The sequence below is a fragment of the Solanum lycopersicum genome, chromosome 1, assembly GCF_036512215.1.
Source record: "Solanum lycopersicum chromosome 1, SLM_r2.1".
NCBI lineage: Eukaryota > Viridiplantae > Streptophyta > Magnoliopsida > Solanales > Solanaceae > Solanum > Solanum lycopersicum.
The window spans coordinates 73,738,467-73,759,614 of record NC_090800.1 but is presented as its reverse complement, the minus strand read 5'-3'; the positions used below and the strand labels follow the sequence as shown (position 1 = coordinate 73,759,614).

General features: G+C 35.4%; 2 protein-coding genes across 2 annotated transcripts in view; both read left to right on the top strand.

The window, feature by feature from the left end:
- The window catches only part of LOC138347183 (SNF2 domain-containing protein CLASSY 4-like), a 28,568-nt gene extending 15,415 nt beyond the window's left edge, over nucleotides 1–13,153 (top strand). Inside the window, exons 5-11 of the mRNA XM_069294830.1 lie at nucleotides 9,987–10,079; nucleotides 10,165–10,237; nucleotides 10,469–10,552; nucleotides 11,164–11,237; nucleotides 12,637–12,737; nucleotides 12,829–12,887; nucleotides 12,977–13,153. Coding sequence (XP_069150931.1) covers nucleotides 9,987–10,079; nucleotides 10,165–10,237; nucleotides 10,469–10,552; nucleotides 11,164–11,237; nucleotides 12,637–12,737; nucleotides 12,829–12,887; nucleotides 12,977–13,153 — 661 coding nt within the window. The remainder of the gene's footprint in view (nucleotides 1–9,986; nucleotides 10,080–10,164; nucleotides 10,238–10,468; nucleotides 10,553–11,163; nucleotides 11,238–12,636; nucleotides 12,738–12,828; nucleotides 12,888–12,976) is intronic.
- Nucleotides 13,154–15,208: 2,055 nt separating this feature from the next.
- On the top strand, nucleotides 15,209–18,847 carry LOC138347182 (SNF2 domain-containing protein CLASSY 4-like). The gene is made up of 2 exons (XM_069294828.1): nucleotides 15,209–16,291; nucleotides 17,012–18,847. Exons 1-2 carry the CDS (start codon nucleotides 15,209–15,211, stop codon nucleotides 18,845–18,847), a joined length of 2,919 nt encoding a protein of 972 aa, XP_069150929.1.
- Nucleotides 18,848–21,148: the final 2,301 nt, after the last annotated feature.

Below are 21,148 nucleotides of genomic sequence, written 5' to 3'. Positions count from 1 at the left end.
GTTGAGAGGGTACTTGTGCCTTTCCCCTAAAGATTATAAATTTCAAAATCTTCTGTTCTTAACTTTTGTATCTAGTCAAACTAACTTATACAAATTGGAACAACATGAATATCTATACATTTTTAATGGAGAGAAGAGTCTGAAAAATAATGCAACTTTGACCAAAATTGTTGTTACGATATCAAACTTTATGGAGGACTTTTTACCTCTTGAACTATTAAATAGTGTATTTATGCCCTCGGAACTATTTAAAACTGTATTTTAAAGATATATATGTGCCCACGTGGACGTTTTATATCCACGTGGACACATATATACTTTTAACATACACTACTAAAAATTGTAGGAGGGTGGGGGTTAAAATGTAATTTTCAAAGTTTGATATCGTAACATCAATTTCAATCAAAGTTTGATTATATTTCAGACCTTTTTCCTTTTTAATGTGATAGATTTGTAGTCCATAATTTTGACATAAATTTAAAAATCTTTTATTCTTAAATTCCATATCGAGTCGAACTAACTTCTATAAATTGAAACGGCATGAATATATATATACATTTTTAAGGAGATAGATTTGTAGTCCATAATTTTGATATAAATTTAAAGATCTTTTATTTTTAAATTTTGTATCTAGTTAAACCAACTTAAATAAATTGGAACGACATAATTATATATACATTTTTAACGAGATAGATTTGTAGTCCATAATTTTGATATAAATTTAAAAATCTTTTATTCTTTGTATCTAGTCAAACTAACTTGTATAATTGGAACAGCGTGAATGTATTATTATTAAATTTTGTATCTAGTCAAACTTTACATTAATTGGAACAGCATGAATATATACATACATATATATATATATATATATATATTATATATATATATACATTTTTAATGAGATAGATTTATAGGCCATAAATTTTTAGAATCTGTTATTCTTAATTTCTGTGACTAGTCAAACTAACTCACATAAATTAAAATAAAATATCTATATTTTTGTAATGAGATAGATTTATAGTAAAATAAAGGGAAAATGCACAAGTACCCCCTCAACCTATGCTCGAAATACCAGAGACACACTTATACTATACTAAGGTCCTATTACCCCTCTGAACTTATTTTATAAGTAATTTTCTACCCCTTTTTAGCCTACGTGGCACTAGTTTGAAAAAAAAAGTCAACCATCGTTGGGCCCACAAGATTGTGCCACGTAGGTCGAAAAGGGGTATAAAGTTATTAATAAAATAAGTTCAAGGGGTAATAGGTTCTTAGTATAGTATTAGTGTGTCTCTGAGATTTCGGGCATAGGTTGAGGGGGTACTTGGGCATTATCCCTAAAATAAATATTAAAAATTTCTTTCGTTAATATCGTATAAAGTGAGACGGAGAAGGCGATAGTATATATTTTCTCTCTCTTTCTCTTCTTTTTCTTATAGTTTCAAGAATTCAACCCTCTTCTCTTTATTCAGGTTAGTGTTTCTTGCTAAAAATGTGGTTGATATACATGTGACTGTTCATTTTTTGCTTTTAGTGTGTTCGTTTTTTGTGCATACGCACACACACGCGCACGCACGCACGCACACACACACGCACGCACGCGCACACACACACATACCCACACACACACACACACAATTTTTAGAATCTTTTATTCTTAATTTCTGTATCTAGTCAAACTAACTCACATAATTAAACAAAATATCTATATTTTTTTAATGAGATAGATTTATAGTGAAATAAACATTAAAAATTTCTTTCTTTAATATCATATAAACTGAGACGGAAATGGTACGTCCTCTTTAAGTTCTCATTCTTTCTCAATGAACATAACACTTTTCACAACCATGTCTCAAAATAATGCAAATGACATGTTCACACAAATAAAGAGGATATCACCATTTTCATAACATTGCACAATTCACAACAACATCAACAATGATTCAACAAGTCTTTCATACCATTTTCTATTATCAACACATCACATACAACCCATTATTCACATTGCCTTTTATTATCTTTGTTTTCATTATTAGAATTAATCAATGTGTACAAGTCAATCCATCGCCAAGTCTCATTACTACCAAACATATACCACAAGGAAATACACGCATTTCATACACTTAGAAATCGTTTAGAAATCCACTTGCCTGAATCCCATAAGAATTTATTCCGGAACTTGAGTCTTTTCCATTCGTTGAACTTCCATTACAAAGCAATCTAATCATATACATTATCACAATAAGCTTTCAAAACTAACAATACTCATATTTATTATGTGTTTAGCCTTGACCTGCAAATTCACTAAAATTTATAATCAAGTTTATAAATTTTGATATCAATTAAAATTTCAACTGTCATATTTTCCAAGTTTCAAGCCTAGGATTAACATAATTACAGTAAAATCAAAAAGAAAATTTAAGAAAAATGACAAACTGTCACTGCAGCAGCAAAAGGAATCCAATTTGATTCCTTGTTTTTTTTCTTTCAATCCAATGTCCCAATATAATAACCATTGGATAATCATTATCCAATAATGACTAAACAATCATTCACTAATTATCGTTCAATATATAATAAAATTGATATACAATATTATTATATATTTACGTATAGGTGCATCAATTAATGATAGGATAGCATAACCATTAATGAAGGCAAAAGTTGGAAAGCATCCGATGAATTCTTCTTACTTGAAGAAGTTTGCCCTTTGTTTTATCCCAATCGAAAATTGATGCCACACATATGGCAAATGTAAGACAAAATATTTATGAACTCCAACATTAATTGCCTACTCCCCACCGATTGACAGTTTAATACTTTTCATATACACTTCTTATCTTTCTCAATTTAAATTCCAACCAAAAGCACTATAATCCATCCAATTTCTAATTTAATATATTAATATAATAATACAACTTATCATCAACCCTTAGTATACCATTCTTTTCTTAAAAAAACAATACAAAAAAAAAATAAAGATTTTACCTGAAGCATGGGTTTCTTATTATGTGTAACGACCTGTTTAGTCGTTTTGAGCAGCCGACTTCAATTCTGGAAAAACTGGCAGAAGCGACGGACCCCACGACGGACCGTCATGGGCACGACGGACCGTCGCAGGGTCTCGTTTCAAAACACTTAGAAAATCTGAAATTGGGTACTGAAAATCGACTCTCTGAACTTCGTGACGGAATGGCAGGACGGACCGTCACAGGCGTGACGGACGGTGACAGAGCCTTCAGTAGAAATCCACTCTCTGGACCTTGCGACGACCTGCAGGACGGACCATCGCAGGCACGACGGGCCGTCGCAGGTTGCGCAATCCCAGTCTGGGTCGGATTTCTTTATACGTTTTTGACTATTCCTGCTTTAATTATAAAGTTAGTGGGTTAATTCTAATAAGTCTAATTACTTGGGGGTTAAAAGAGGTAACCTTAAGTTAATTAGTGGGATATTATTGCCATCTTTTATTCTTAATTATATACTAATTAGGGTAAAAGAAAGAGGGTTTGAATAAAGAAAATAGAAAGAACAAAGAGAAGAAGAGAGAAACGATAGAGAGAGGATCGAACGAGAGGAGAGAAACAAAGCTTGGGAAATTGCTTGCTTGATCACGAATCTTCGGTGGAGGTAGGTTATGGTTTTCACGCTATTCGTAGTAAACTCTTAATAACGAATGATATGTATTGGTAGTATTGTAAACTCTTCTATATGCTTAATTGTATGCTTGCATGAATGTGATTATGTAATTGTGATATAATAAGCATGATGAAGCTATTGAATCCTGAATCTTGAAAAGAAATCTTAATCTACTTTGTTAATGATGATGCCTTGGTATAAATGAAGGCTTGATAAACGAAAGTAGTGAGATTAGGGGATCGGGTGCCACGTTCCGGTACCAGGATAGAATATGAGGATCGGAGTGTCACGTTCCGACACCAGGATAGTATATGGATCGGGTGCCACGTTCCGGTACCAGGATAGAATATGAGGATCGGAGTGTCACGTTCCGACACAAGGATAGTATATGGATCGGGTGCCACGTTTCGGTACCAGAATAGTATATGAGGATCGGAGTGTCACATTCCGACACCAGGATAGTATATGGATCGGGTGCCACGTTCCGGTACCAAGATAGTATATGAGGATCGGAGTGTCACGTTCCGACACAAGGATAGTATATGGGTCGGGTGCCACGTTCCGGTACCAGGATAGAATATGGATCAGGTGTCACGTTCCGACACCAGGATAGAATGGGGATCGGAGTGTCACGTTCCGACACCAGGATAGTATATTGAGGAGCGGAGTGTCACGTACCGAAACGAGGGGAATAAAGATAATAAATCTTGAAAGACGTTAATATATTTAATCTAATGAACCGAATTCCGAAATGAGTATGATGAGGAGGCGTGAGTCCTCATTGATGTGCTTGGTGTTGTAACCAAGGGTTATGGTAACTGTAAATGCTGCATGCTAAGGATATTAGTTGATTTTATGATATTGCTTAATATATACTGTTTTCTATTTTGAGTTGGCCGATGATATCTACTCAGTACCCGTGTTTGTACTGACCCCCTACTTTTATGTTTTCTTCTTGTTTATTTGTGGAGTGCAGCAAACGTGCCGTCGTCTTCAACTCAACCGCAATTCTAGTCAGTCTTCGTCACATCGGATCTTCAGGGTGAGCTAATGTTTCTAGCTTGGACTGGATCTTCTTCCTCATGTCTTGATGCCTTGAAGTTCCGGCATGGACTAGCTTTTATGTATTTTTAGCTTCTTAGAATACTCTTAGTTTAGTAATTTGATCATAGATGTTCTTGTGGTGATGACTTCCAGATTTTTGGGATAATAATAGTTATTGATTTTATTAATGAGTTAAGTCTTCCGCATTACTTTATGTTGATATTACATTGAAATGTTAAGGTTTAGATTGGTTGGTTCGCTCACATAGGAGAGTAAGTGTGGGTGCCAGTCGCGGCCCGGATTTGGGTTGTGACAAACTTGGTATCAGAGCATTAGGTTCGTTGGTCTCATCACACAAGAACAAGTCCAGTAGAATCTTAAGGAACGGTAGGGGGACGCCTTTACTTTTCTTTGAGAGGCTATAAGACTTTAGGAAAATTCCATTCTTTCTTTCTTTCATTCGTGCTACTACTTGAATCCAATTGGTATCTAGGTGATACAAATTGGTATCTGACCATCTTCACTCTCTTTCGCAGATGGTTAGAACTAGAGCAACGACTACACCAACACCAACACCAACACCGGCGGGACAGGGTGCGTCTGAGCCAGCCACTGGGGCTGTAGCTCGAGGAAGAGCAGCGGCAAGAGGCTGTGGTAGAGGTCGTGGGAGGACGTCCTCTAGGGGAAGAGGACGAGCACCTAGCTCATCTGATACTAGGGCAGTGACTCCTCCACCGACTGAGGAAGTAATAAGAGAAGGGGAGGATGGGGAAAATGAACAAGTGCAGAATGAGGGATTGCCACCCCAGCCTACCCCAGAGATGATAAATCAGGTGCTCGCTTATCTTAGTGGGTTGTCTGATCAGGGTCAGGCACCTCCAGTATTTTCTGCACCAACACCTCCGGTTTCAGAGGTACAATATGCAGCCACTATGGCTCCTCGTATGGATGCCTCATTGGACATAGGCACGTTTCCACGTCTGACTACTGGGCCTATAATGACAAATGATTAGCATGAACTTTTCAGTAAGTTCTTGAAATTGAAACCTCCAGTCTTCAAGGGTGCTGAATCTGAGGATGCTTACGATTTTCTGGTTGACTGTCATGAGCTACTACACAAGATGGGTATAGTAGAACGGTTTGGTGTTGAGTTCGTGAGTTATCAGTTTCAAGGGAATGCCAAAATGTGGTGGCGGTCACATGTTGAGTGTCAACCAACGGAGGCACCACCTATGACTTGGGCGTCATTCTCTAGCTTGTTTATGGAGAAGTATATCCCCCGGACTTTGAGGGATAGGAAAAGGGATGAGTTTTTGAGCCTAGAACAAGGTAGGATGTCAGTTACTGCATATGAGGCTAAGCCTAGAACAAGGTAGGATGTCAGTTACTGCATATGAGGCTAAGTTTCGTGCGTTATCCCGGTATGCCACCCAACTATGTTTCAGTCCACAAGAGCGGATTCGCCGTTTTGTGAAGGGGTTGAGATCAGAGTTGCGGATTTCAGCCTTACAGGTAGCGGCTACAGCGAAATCTTTTCAAGAAGTGGTAGACTTCGTAATAGAGGTAGAGGGAGTGAAGCCAGATGACTTCACCATGGCAACTACATCAAAAAGGTTTCGAAAGGGAGGTGAGTTTAATGGTTCTTACTCTAGAGGACAAGGTTCCGGAGGTTACTCAGTCCGACCAATTCAGTCTGGGTCGGATTTCTTTATACGTTTTAAGGGACGTTTTTGACTATTCCTGCTTTAATTATAAAGTTAGTGGGTTAATTCTAATAAGTCTAATTACTTGGGGGTTAAAAGAGGTAACCTTAAGTTAATTAGTGGGATATTATTGCCATCTTTTATTCTTAATTATATACTAATTAGGGTAAAAGAAAGAGGGTTTGAATAAAGAAAATAGAAAGAACAAAGAGAAGAAGAGAGAAACGATAGAGAGAGGATCGAACGAGAGGAGAGAAACAAAGCTTGGGAAATTGCTTGCTTGATCACGAATCTTCGGTGGAGGTAGGTTATGGTTTTCACGCTATTCGTAGTAAACTCTTAATAACGAATGATATGTATTGGTAGTATTGTAAACTCTTCTATATGCTTAATTGTATGCTTGCATGAATGTGATTATGTAATTGTGATATAATAAGCATGATGAAGCTATTGAATCCTGAATCTTGAAAAGAAACCCTAATATACTTTGTTAATGATGATGCCTTGGTATAAACGAAGGCTTGATGAACGAAAGTAGTGAGATTAGGGGATCGGGTGCCACGTTCTGGTACCAGGATAGAATATGAGAATCGGAGTGTCACGTTCTGACACCAGGATAGTATATGGATCGGGTGCCACGTTCCGGTACCAGGATAGTATATGAGGATCGGAGTGTCACGTTCCGACACCAGGATAGTATATGGATCGGGTGCCACGTTCCGGTACCAGAATAGTATATGAGGATCGGAGTGTCACGTTCCGACACCAGGATAGTATATGGATCGGGTGCCACGTTCCGGTACCAGGATAGTATATGAGGATCGGAGTGTCACGTTCCGACACCAGGATAGTATATGGATCGGGTGCCACGTTTCGGTACCAGGATAGAATATGGATCAGGTGTCACGTTCCGACACCAGGATAGAATGAGGATCGGAGTGTCACGTTCCGACACCAGGATAGTATATTGAGGAGCGGAGTGTCACGTACCGAAACGAGAGGAATAAAGATAATAAATCTTGAAAGACGTTAATATATTTAATCTAATGAACCGAATTCCGAAATGAGTATGATGAGGAGGCGTGAGTCCTCATTGATGTGCTTGGTGTTGTAACCAAGGGTTATGGTAACTGTAAATGCTGCATGCTAAGGATATTAGTTGATTTTATGATATTGCTTAATATATACTGTTTTCTATTTTGAGTTGGCCGATGATATCTACTCAGTACCCGTGTTTGTACTGACCCCCTTACTTTTATGTTTTCTTCTTGTTTATTTGTGGAGTGCAGCAAACGTGCCGTCGTCTTCAACTCAACCGCAATTCTAGCCAGTCTTCGTCACATCGGATCTTCAAGGTGAGCTAATGTTTCTAGCTTGGACTGGATCTTCTTCCTCATGTCTTGATGCCTTGAAGTTCCGGCATGAACTAGCTTTTATGTATTTTTAGCTTCTTAGAATACTCTTAGTTTAGTAATTTGATCATAGATGTTCTTGTGGTGATGACTTCCAGATTTTGGGGATAATAATAGTTATTTATTTTATTAATGAGTTAAGTCTTCCGCATTACTTTATGTTGATATTACATTGAAATGTTAAGGTTTAGATTGGTTGGTTCGCTCACATAGGAGAGTAAGTGTGGGTGCCAGTCGCGGCCCGGATTTGGGTCGTGACATTATGGCATTGACTTGTGCCTCTGCCTCTATCATCCGACGCCCAGGTAATTTTCTCCCCTTCTTATTATTTTTTCTTTTCATATAAAACTAATTAAGTATAAAAAGAGATAAACCCTACTACTTATTTAAATATATAAAGGTCAAATAGTATAGAGACTCAAATAAATTATCACTTTAGCCATTAACTATCGATTAAGTCAATTATCTACAATTTACCCATCAATTAATTCACTCTAGTTACACGAATATTTAAAATGTCCAAAAATGACCTACCGGGTCATTACAAATAAAATGACAAAATTGTAATGAATATATTTAAAGATATTTAAAATAATACATAGTTTAATTAAATATAATCTACATTTGAATGAATTGTGGTGGTAAATTTCATTCATTTGTGTATGACTATAAATAATCATATAATATATAGTTTCTACAAAAGTTAAATTTGAAAGAAGTGAATAAAGTATAAAATAAAACAAAAATGAACAACAAGAGAGAGTTCGTCTGATGGTAAGCACTCTTCACTTCCAACCTTAAGGTTGTGAGTTTGATTTCCCAAGGCAGCATAATGTGTGAGCTACTGGCCAAGGTTGAAAAAGATTGAGATAGGGAGATATATAACATTATATATATATATATATATATATATATATATATATATATATATATATGAAAATAATTTTTATAATGATAAATTTTATCATATATACATTTAAGAACAAAATAATATTTTGTATATAAAATATAGTTATGTGTTACAAGATGAGATTTTGTTCAACTACAAAATGCATAAAAGTGTAGAGACAATTGATTTCGTCACTGATTGAAGTAAAATAATCAGCGATGATATAATTTTGTCGGTAGTTATAACCTTTTTAGTGATAAAACATACTATTAACTACAAAAAATATACTTTTTACAACAAATAATTTTGTCACAAATGTTTAAGCATTTTGGGACGGTTTTTCTTTTTGTAGTTAATATAATACTTTTAACGACGAAGCAATAAATCGTTTTTGTATACTTTTAGTGACACACATTTAGTGACGACTGAGTGACAAATTATTTTTCGTCATATATGATTTTTAGTGACGAAAATATGATTTATTAATGACGAAATTATTTGTCCTTGATAATCAATTTTTTTTGTAATGTGAAAAGTTGATACTTTTTTGAAGTTTAATTATAACTTTCATTACTTCGGGTCTTTGATACATTTAGGAGAGAATAGTGAATTCTAGAAAATGTAGATTTCACGATTAGGACTAGCATAAATAATTGTAATTACTTCATATTATCATAAACCACATACACCTCAATACGGTTCATTTTTATTTTCTTGGATCAAACCTCTTTCAAAGTTCAAAAATTTCATATTACACTTATTCTATTTTATGTTTGTTTATGTCTCAGTATTTTTGTTATTTATTATTTATTTATAGTTAAAGAACCCTTATAATTAATAAGAGTCCTTGGGGCTTGGCCATGTTGTCCTTCTTGTGATGGGTATTTCATTGCAAGGTCTGCGAGCCCTTATAACTCGCTATTATACTTTAATAAAGAGCCTTATAACTTGGTATTAATAACTCGCTATTATACTTTAATTATTAATTAGATAAATAAATTCACCTCACATTATTTTATTATAAAAATTTACATTTGTAAAAACAGTAACATTGTTCCATTATAACTATAAAAAAGACAAAATCAATCCCTTTCTTCTTTCTCCTGTACTTTACCTTACATAAAAGTCTGTTTTATTATTTAACTCTCTTTTACATATTCACCGCTCTTCAAATTTATATGACTCACTTTCTTTTTAATTCAAATTTAATTTAAAACAAACTCCCATTCTACACCTAGATAATTTATAATCGCACAAACATTTTTAATATAATAAAGATTAGGAATTGTATTATTCTAGGTGTTTTGATGATCCTCACAAATGCGGGGACCCGGTTCCTGGCAGAGTGCTCTCGTCCAGATACAAATGGGGTACAGTCATAAAAGCTGTCATGTCAGGTGGTAGGTGAAAAGTGCAGTATCCTACATCAATAAGAAGAGTGGACAAGATTGTATGTTTCAGTATCTCACAAATGCAGGGACCTGGTACCAGGCAGAGTTTCCTCCATCAGATACATAATTGGTTACAGCTGTAAAGCTGTCACGACAGAGGTTGGTAAGGCGTCAGTGTACTACACCAATCAGAATGGAGGAGGGTGTTTGTCCAACGGATAATAACTCTTTATGTTTGATACTTTTAGCATGACAAACACCATATTATATTCATTCATCCAAAGAAGGAAGTCAGCCAACAAGCCTTTTCAAGAACTCATATAGAAGTTTGCAAGGGACCTGGTACCCAAAAGCAAGGGACCTGGACCTGCAAGACTGTAACGTGAAAAGGACGAAAAGACAGCTGTCAGAAAAGCTGTCATCTCTGATGCAGTAGGTGCACAGCTTTTCCAACAGCAGGCCTTCAGCCAATGGGTTGACTTCAACGAATTTGTGGGAAATTATATTATCTCTTTCCAACAAACACAAATTCAAGACTTGGCAAATTAAACTTGGATTTTCTCTGAAAATTCACAAGCTTGAACATAAGGCCATCTTCAAGGAAGAACATTGCTCAACTCAACAGAAGGACCTGAGAGAGTAAATAAGAATCTTTGTTGTATTTAGAGCTTTGTGTCTATGTACTTACATTGTAAATCTGTTCCTAATCTATAAAGGATTCAGATTTTTGTTTTGGGTTTGTAAAAGTCTAAATCAGTTAAGGTTAACTGATTTAGTGGGCAACATTGTTTTGTTGCTTAGTCAAATTCTAAGTCATCTACAGTTAGGTGGTTTAGTGGGCGGTGTGGTATCCGCTTAGGCTCTTCAAGTAATAGGTAGATTACTTGATCGTGAGATTAATAACTTTTTCTCACATTAATTGTAACCGGGTTTCACTTTTGCTTGAGAAGATTAGTGAAGAAGGTTGTAAATCCTGTGCAACAGGTCGTGGTTTTACTCCCTTGAGCAAGGAGGTTTCCACGTAAACTGCTTGTGTTGTGTTCTTCATATTTTTTAATCTTCTGCACTGTTTTTACTGTGTCAAGGGACCTGGTCCATTGACTGGTAGTGGACGCACATATTCCATCAGGGATAATGCACAAGTACCCCCTCAACCTATGTCCTAAATCTCACAGACATACTTATACTATACGAAGGTCCTATTACCCCCCTGAACTTATTTTATTATTAATTTCTACCCCTTTTCTGCCTACATGACACTATCCTGTGGGTCCAACACTGGTTGACTTTTTTTTTAATCTAGTGCCCACGTAGGTCAAAAAGGGTAGAAAATTACTTATAAAATAAGTTCAGGGGGATAATAGGACCTTAGCATAGTATAAGTGTGTCTTTGAAATTTCGGGCGTGCATTTCCCCTAAAGATTATAAATTTCAGAAATCTTATGTTCTTAACTTTTGTATCTAGTCAAACTAACTTATATAGATTGGAACAACATGAATATCTATACAGTTTTACTGGGGAGAAGAGTCTGCAAAATACTGCAATTTTGACCAAAATTGTTGTTACGATATCAAACTTTATGAAGGACCTTTTACCTCTTGAACTATTAAATAGTGTATTTATGCCCCCGGAACTATTTAAAACTGTATTTTAAAGATATATATGTGCTCACGTGGACTTTTTATGTCCATGTGGACATACATATACGTTTAACTTACACTACTAAAAATTGTAGGGGGGGGGGGGTAAATGTCATTTACAAAGTTTAATTATAACTTTCATTACTTCGAGTCTTTGATACATTTAGGAGAGAATTGTGAATTCTAGAAAATGTAGATTTCACGATTAGGACTAGCATAAATAATTGTAATTACTTCATATTATCATAAACCACATACACCTCAATACGGTTCATTTTTATTTTCTTGGATCAAACCTCTTTCAAAGTTCAAAAATTTCATATTACACTTATTCTATTTTATGTTTGTTTATGTCTCAGTATTTTTGTTATTTATTATTTATTTATAGTTAAAGAACCCTTATAATTAATAAGAGTCCTTGGGGCTTGGCCATGTTGGCCTTCTTGTGATGGGTATTTCATTGCAAGGTCTGCGAGCCCTTATAACTCGCTATTATACTTTAATAAAGAGCCTTATAACTTGGTATTAATAACTCGCTATTATACTTTAATAAAGAGCCTTATAACTTGGTATTAATAACTCGCTATTATACTTTAATTATTAATTAGATAAATAAATTCACCTCACATTATTTTATTATAAAAATTTACATTTGTAAAAACAGTAACATTGTTCCATTATAACTATAAAAAAGACAAAATCAATCCCTTTCTTCTTTCTCCTGTACTTTACCTTACATAAAACTCTGTTTTATTATTTAATTCTCTTTTACATATTCACCTCTCTTCAAATTTATATGACTCACTTTCTTTTTAATTCAAATTCAAATTAAAACAAACTCCCATTCTACACCTAGATAATTTATAATCGCACAAACATTTTTAATATAATAAAGATTAGGGATTGTTATATTCTAGGTGTTTTGATGATCCTTACAAATGCGGGGACCCGGTTCCTGGCAGAGTGCTCTCGTCCAGATACAAATGGGGTACAGTCATAAAAGCTGTCATGTCAGGTGGTAAGTGAAAAGTGCAGTATCCTACATCAATAAGAAGAGTGGACGAGATTGTATGTTTCAGTATCTCACAAATGCAGGGACCTGGTACCAGGTATAGTTTCCTCCATCAGATACATAATTGGTTACAGCTGTAAAGCTGTCACGTCAGAGGTTGGTAAGGCGTCAGTGTACTACACCAATCAGAATGGAGGAGGGTGTTTGTCCAATGGATAATAACTCTTTATGTTTGATACTTTTAGCATGACAAACACCATATTATATTCATTCATCCAAAGAAGGAAGTCAGCCAACAAGCCTTTTCAAGAACTCGTATAGAAATTTGCAAGGGACCTGGTACCCAAAAGCAAGGGACCTGGTACCCGCAAGACTGTGACGTGAAAAGGACGAAAAGACAGCTGTCAGAACTGATGCGGTAGGTGCACAGCTTTTCCAACAGCAGGCCTTCAGCCAATGAGATGACTTCAACGAATTTGTGGGAAATTATATTATCTCTTTCCAACAAACACAAATTCAAGACTTGGCAAATTAAACTTGGATTTTCTCTGAAAATTCACAAGCTTGAACATAAGTCCATCTTCAAGAAAGAACATTGCTCAACTCAACAGAAGGACCTGATAGAGTAAAGAAGAATCTTTGTTGCATTTAGAGCTTTGTGTCTATGTACTTACATTGTAAATCTGTTCCTAATCTATAAAGGATTCAGATATTTGTTTTGGGTTTGTAAAAGTCTAAATCAGTTAAGGTTAACTGATTTAGTGGGCAACATTGTTTTGTTGCTTAGTCAAATTCTAAGTCATCTAGAGTTAGGTGGTTTAGTGGGCGGTGTGGTATCCGCTTAGGCTCTTCAAGTAATAGGTAGATTACTTGATCGTGAGATTAATAACTTTTTCTCACATTGATTGTAACCGGGTTTCACTTTTGCTTGAGAAGATTAGTGAAGAAGGTTGTAAATCCTGTGCAACAGGTCGTGGTTTTACTCCCTTGAGCAAGGAGGTTTCCACGTAAACTGCTTGTGTTGTGGTCTTCATATTGTTTAATCTTCTGCACTGTTTTTGTTGTGTCAAGGGACCTGGTCCATTGACTGGTAGTGGACGCACATATTCCATCAGGGATAATGCACAAGTACCCCCTCAACCTATGTCCTAAATCTCACAGACATACTTATACTATACGAAGGTCCTATTACCCCCTGAACTTATTTTATTATTAATTTCTACCCCTTTTCTGCCTACATGACACTATCTTGTGGGTCCAACGCTGGTTGACTTTTTTTTTAATCTAGTGCCCACGTAGGTCAAAAAGGGTAGAAAATTACTTATAAAATAAGTTCAGGGGGATAATAGGACCTTAGCATAGTATAAGTGTGTCTTTGAAATTTCGGGCGTGCATTTCCCCTAAAGATTATAAATTTCAGAAATCTTATGTTCTTAACTTTTGTATCTAGTCAAACTAACTTATATAGATTGAAACAACATGAATATCTATACAGTTTTACTGGGGAGAAGAGTCTGCAAAATACTGCAATTTTGACCAAAATTGTTGTTACGATATCAAATTTTATGAAGGACCTTTTACCTCTTGAACTATTAAATAGTGTATTTATGCCCCCGGAACTATTTAAAACTGTATTTTAAAGATATATATGTGCTCACGTGGACTTTTTATGTCCATGTGGACATACATATACGTTTAACTTACACTACTAAAAATTGTGGGGGGGGGGGGGTAAATGTCATTTACAAAGTTTGGTATCGTAACATCAATTTCGATCAAAGTTTGAATATATTTGAGACCCTTCCTTTTTAATGAGATAGATTTGCAGTCCATAATTTTGACATAAATTTAAAAATCTTTTATTCTTAGATTTTGTATCTAGTTAAACTAACTTATATAAATTTGAACGACATGATTATATATAAATTTTTAATCACTATTTTGATATAATTTTAAAAATCTTTTATTCTTAAATTCTGTATCTAGTCAAACTAACTTGTATTAATTGGAACAGCATGAATGTATTATTATTAAATTTTGTATCTAGTCAAACTTTACATTAATTGGAACGACATGAATACATACATACATATATATATATATATATATATATATATATATATATTTAATGAGATAGATTTATAGCCATAAATTTTTAGAATCTTTAATTATTGTATGTAGTCAAACTAACTCACATAAATTAAAACAAAATATCTATATTTTTGTAATGAGATAAATTTATAGTGAAATAAATATTAAAAATTTCTTTGGTTAATATCATATAAACTGAGAGGGAGAAAGGCGATAGTATATGTTTTCCCTCTCTTTCTCTTCTGTTTTCTTATAGTTTCAAGAATTCAACCCTCTTCTCTTTATTCAGGTTAGTGTTTCTTGCTAAAAATGTTCATTTTTTGCTTTTAGTGTGTTGATTTTTGGTGCATTTTGATCAAGAAAATTGTGAACTCAGGTGGTGAAAGATGGACTCAGGGGATGGCTCTGGCCCAAAACAGAGGAACAGGTCATGTCAAAATGGTAATCTTACTCCGTCTTCTTCGACTTGTGCTGTGAATATTGGAAAAGAGGGTGTGGGTTCTGGGAGGAAAAGAAAAATGTTAGTTTCTGAAGATGCAACAAAGTTCAGTCCAGCAACTTGTGAGCCTATCATTGGACGGGTTTTCGTTGAGCAAATACCTAATGATGATGATGATGATACGGATGATTTGGAGGATGATAATGTTGTTATCATTGTAGAGGAGGAAGAGAGTAATATGTTGAATGAAAAAGATGAGGAGGTTGTTTCATCTACCTCAAGCATGAAGTCGGTGGAAGTGCATACTGATAGCACCTCATCTTCTGAGTCTGAATCAGAAGATGAAAAGAATGAAGCAGGAGAAAAAGAGTCGAATGTGGGGTTAGCACCTGAGCTTGTTGTTGAGAGTGAAAAGCAGAAGAAAGGCGGATCATATCTTCTTCGTTCACGTTCACTTTCTAAGTCCAAAAAGAAGAAGTTGAACAATGGAACTGGTAGTAGCAGCCCAATTCTACTTACTGCTGAGGAGGAGTCTGATGGCGAGGAGTCTAAATCTGAAGAAGATTGCGAGGTTGAGTACTCGGTGAAGAATGTTGTTCAGAAGGATGTCGTTCAAAAGGACAGGAGGATTGGAAAAAAGATTCTTGAAGATTCGGAATTTATGAAATTTGTTATTGATTCCATCATAAATGTCGATGATCATGATAAAATTACTCCTTTTGAAAAGAAGAAACGGGTTCCTGTCAAGGAAACACTTCCTTTAGTATTTCGGTTTGAAGACGAGGAACCTCCTCCCCCTGAGAAAGAAGAATGGGAAAAGGAAGTTGAAGATCTTTTTGCTGAAATGCAGATGTGTATCTTAGAGTCAGATATTGGCTTTACAAATTCATCCGCTTCGCAGATGCAGAAAGGAGATTTAAGTGACTGTCAGATGGGGAACCACAAACTTGTTCTAGATGAACAAATTGGACTCATCTGTAAAGTTTGTCCCTATGTGCATTTGGAGATCAAGTACATCTTCCCTTCTTTTGTAAGTATACGAGTTTTTGTCACGTGAAACACTTTTTCATTTAAATTAGGAATGCAATTTAAAGTTCTACATGAATCAATCCTAAACAACTATTTTTTTTTATGCTACACAATCTGTTATTTTACTTCTAATAGTAGTGATATCAGTAGCAAACAATTTACTAAGCACTGAAGTAAAGTGTGTCCTAGTATTTTGTGCCAAAGAGTAATATCCAGTTTGATGTTTGATACACAATTAGAGTAATAGGTTTTCCTGCAGCTTGAACTGAAAGTAAATTGAACTTAAACTGGATATACAACACATTGGACATATGATATATAAAGTACTTAATGCAGTGTGTAACCTGTGCCACATCTCCATTAGGCAGTTGCACTTCTTAGGATGAAGCATAAGAAGCCTCACTTCAACATGCTATCCTTATATTTGATTTTAAGGAAAATTGTCCAATATCTGTTTTATATCTTCGCTATGAAAATGTTCAATTTTCATAAGATCTTCTTGGCTGTTATTCAAAAGGTCCAATTGTTGCACTTTCACCTGTCTGCTGTATGTAGCAACTTCTAGTTACTTGAGTTTCTCATTGGATTTGCTACTTTACTACTTTAATCCTCTAGTCTATGTTACTTACTTCAACATGCTATCCTTATATTTGATTTTATCAACTGGCTCTTCAATTTATTTTTGCTTGACGCTTAAATTCTTGGATTTCTGTCATTGCAGGCTCAAAGAACTCGAGGGAGATATGAAAGAAAACATTTAGGACAACCGCCGTCACTCTTGGATGTTGGTGGCTTCAGATTCTCTGATTCTTCTGAAGTCCAAGATTCTCTGATTAATGAAGAAGGAACCGTGTGGGATTTAGTTCCACAAAGTGCCAAATCAACCATGCATCCTCATCAACGTGGTGGATTTGAATTTATGTGGAAAAACGTTGCCGGAGATATAAATCTCGAGAGGCTGAGACAGCCCCTATCTAATAGCAAAGGAGGATGCATAATCTCACATCCACCTGGAACCGGGAAAACCCGTCTCACCCTAGTATTTCTTCAGTCGTATTTGAAGCTGTTTCCAAAGTCTCGACCTGTAATCATAGCTCCTTCCAGCTTGCTGCTTAACTGGGAAGCTGAGTTCCAGAAATGGGAGGTGGACATTCCCTTCCACAACTTGAACAGCAAAGATTTCTCTTTACAGGAAGATGAAGCTACAGTGAGTGTGTTTCGCTGTTTATCCCATCCGGGAAAGAGAAATCCACACCTTATACGAATGGTGAAGCTGGGATCCTGGGTTAAAGGTAATAGCGTTTTGGGGATCAGTTATGATTTGTTCAGAATTCTTACCGGAGATGATGGAGACGGTTATGCTAAGCCGATTAGAGAAATCCTTCTTAAATATCCTGGTCTTCTGGTACTTGAAGAAGGGCACACTGCTCGGAATGAGCAAAGCCTTGTCTGGAAAGCTTTGAAAAAGGTTGAAACAGAGAAGCGCATAGTTTTGTCTGGGACTCCTTTCCAGAATAACATCAAGGAGTTATACAACACTCTCTGCGTCGTCAGTCCAAAGTTTGCTGCAGATTTGGAGCAGAAATGGGCTTCTCTTAGCAGTTCCATCGACAAGAATGCCCGAGCATTGGAAGAGCTTAGGGACATTATTTCACCACTAGTCCATAAGTGTAGTGAAAATGTAAAGAAGGTAAGCCTTCCGGGTATAAGGGACACTGTAGTTCACCTGAAACCCACAGATTTGCAGAAGGAGTTGCTTAGAAGGATTCCTGAGAATCCAAGCTCCTTTTATGAACAAAATCTGGTGTCTCTTATCTCTGTTCATCCTTCATTAGTGGCCAATAGGAAGGAGTTCTCTGACTTAGAAAGTCAGCTAAAAGAGAGAGGTTGTCGGTTGGATCCAGATACCGGAGTAAAAATGAAATTTGTTGTTGAGCTTATCAGACTTTGCGGTGGGATGAAGGAGAGGGTTATAATATTTAGCCAACTACTTGATCCTCTAAACCTGATCAAGGAGCAACTCAGTTCTCTCTTTGGATGGACTTTAGGTCGGGAGATTCTCTACATGGATGGGAAGCTTGATGTGAAGCAGCGGCAGATATCTATAAATTCTCTTAATGACCGTAAGAGTGATGTAAAAGTGCTGCTTGCATCCATAAAAGCGTGTTCAGAAGGAATAAGTCTGATAGGGGCCTCAAGAGTGGTTTTGCTTGACGTTCTCTGGAATCCCTCAGTAGAAGAGCAAGCCATCAGTCGAGCTTACAGGAATGGGCAGACCAAATTTGTGCATGTTTACTGTCCAGTAACATCAAAATGGGAGGTTGACAAGATTGAACAGCAGACGAGAAAGAAGTACCATTCAGATGTTCTTTTGTCTAGGAATCATGAAGCCAAGATGGATCCTTCATGTTGTGAGTCAGAGGATACCATACTAGTATCCATGTTTGAGCATGAGGGCCTCCGTCATATTTTTGAAAAGCTCTCTCATGCACCACGTGTGCTGCCGCCTACTACATGCGTTGATTCTTGTAACCAACCTCCAAAACCAAGCAGTTAGGTTAGTATGTGTTTAATTTCGTGTATTTTGTTTACTGCCTGTCTTTGAAAAATGGTTCAAATGTTTTATCTCTTTCTTATCAGATAAGTTGGAGCATTTTTTTGGGTACTTGTTAGAGGAATTTTTGATGCCATCCATCATTACAGGTACACTAGCTATACCATACCATCAATAAGCATTTTTGAAGCCTTTTACACAGTTATCATACTTGGTGTTTTAACACTCTCCCTCAACTCTTGCTTCTTTCCTTTTAATGACGCCAAGCTGACGACAGAAGTTTCCAAACTAACTCCTGGTCAAGTGTTCTGTTAATGTATCGGCAACTTGATTTTCTGTTTTGACCTGCACCATTTCCATTTCCATTTCCATTTCTTCTTCAAGAACTTTTTCTCTCCGTGACATTGATTCTTCAAACCACCCTCGATCTCCTCCAGTGCTCCCTTTGCCTTGACAACGTCCAATGCAAGATTGCATACAATAGACCCTTACGTACAACGTCCAATGCACCGAGCTGCCCTTTCATCAACACTTAACCAAGTAATTACTGCTATATGTTTCATTAACACTAACTGTAATGCAACTGAACTGTTTATACTTAATAAAAACATCACAAATGCCGCGTTTCTAGACAAGAAAGATCTTATTTTTTGGTAACATTTTTATCTTTTACTTATTACTTTCCTTCTTATTTCAGGTACTTTGATGCAGATTCACATGAAGAATGCAAATAAGATTAGGATTTTCATCACCCACAAGATGTTATTGTAACTGCAAAAATATTGCTTCATGTCTATTTATATTATGATTTTGATGGTATAAAAATCTTAACTTCTCACAAAATGGATAGTAACTACATACTTAATATCTTTCAATCTCATGATTAGCTATTATTATTTTAGTTAGTTTATGGAAATAATGTTAATTCTTGTTGGTAAAATCTAAGTTATGCAGCAAAACCGTCAGTTTGATTAGCTAGGCATGTCATCCTTTGGAAAAATTCTTTTTTGGTTTCTTACTTTATATCGATTAGAGTCCAATCAATTTGAATTTGCATCGCGTAAATTCCATTTAGGGTGAAGTGCTCTTTACCAAGGATTTTTCTATACACTCATAAAAAAATAATATAAATATTTTACGAGAAAATTAGAGTGAATCATATATAATATAATAATAATATTTGCACCCAATACTTTTAGCAAAATGTTTACCTTATTGTAGATATATATATCAGTTGTGAATGGAGAGCACACAAGCTGATCTTTTATTTATGAGTGTAACTTTTTTATTATTTAGTGTAGGTATCACATTCAATATTTGCTATCTAAAAGTTAATTTAGTGTAACAATCATTTTAATTTAGTTACTTGGATTATTGCATCACAAAATAAATAAGAGTTCTACACTTTTTATGCTTAAATCATACATAAGCTTAGTTAAAATTGTATATTTTTTAAAATTAAATCACAAAAAAATAAAAATAACATGAGTGTTTGGTCATGATAGAGTCACATGATCATTAAAGTGGATCGTAAATTCGTGCATACATAATCATGTACTTTTATATGTAATAAATGTGTTACGAGTAGTGGTTTGTGAATTTTAGGAAAATGTAGAGTTCAGAAATAGGGCTAACGTGAATAAATTGTAATTACTTTAGATTATTATAAACCACATATCTTAATTAGGAGGGTTCATTTTTTCCGTCTTGGCTCAAACTTCCTTCAAAGTTCAAAATTTTCATATTGCATTAACTCCATTTTTTTGTTTGTTTTTGTCTTTGTTTTTTTCCTTATTCATTTATAGTTACAGAGCCCGTATAACTCGATATCAATAAGAATCCTTAGGGCTTGACCATGTATCCTTAGGGTTTGACCATGTTGATAGGACTTGTCATTGCAAGGTCCATTAATCAACTAGGTGTAATGATTCATTTGGTCGTTTTGAGTACTAGATTTTTCTTATTTCATAAAATACTTTTCAATAGATTCTAAATAGATATTTTGAACTATTCGTAATTATAATTATGAAATAAGTGGGATAGTTTTAAGGGCAACTTTCACATGTAGCAAATAAGAAATTCATATTTGTATGCTATAGCAAACTTTGCATAATTGCGCTCCATAGCAAACATAAAACTGTATAGTTCGCTATACATATACAATTGTATAATTCGCTGGCCTAAATTGTATAATTCGCTGGCATATTTCGCTGCAATTGTATAATTTGTTTTGCATACAGTTGAATCGAATTAAAATGTATGTATATTGCATAATTATAAGTGTATAGCAAGAAGATATATGTT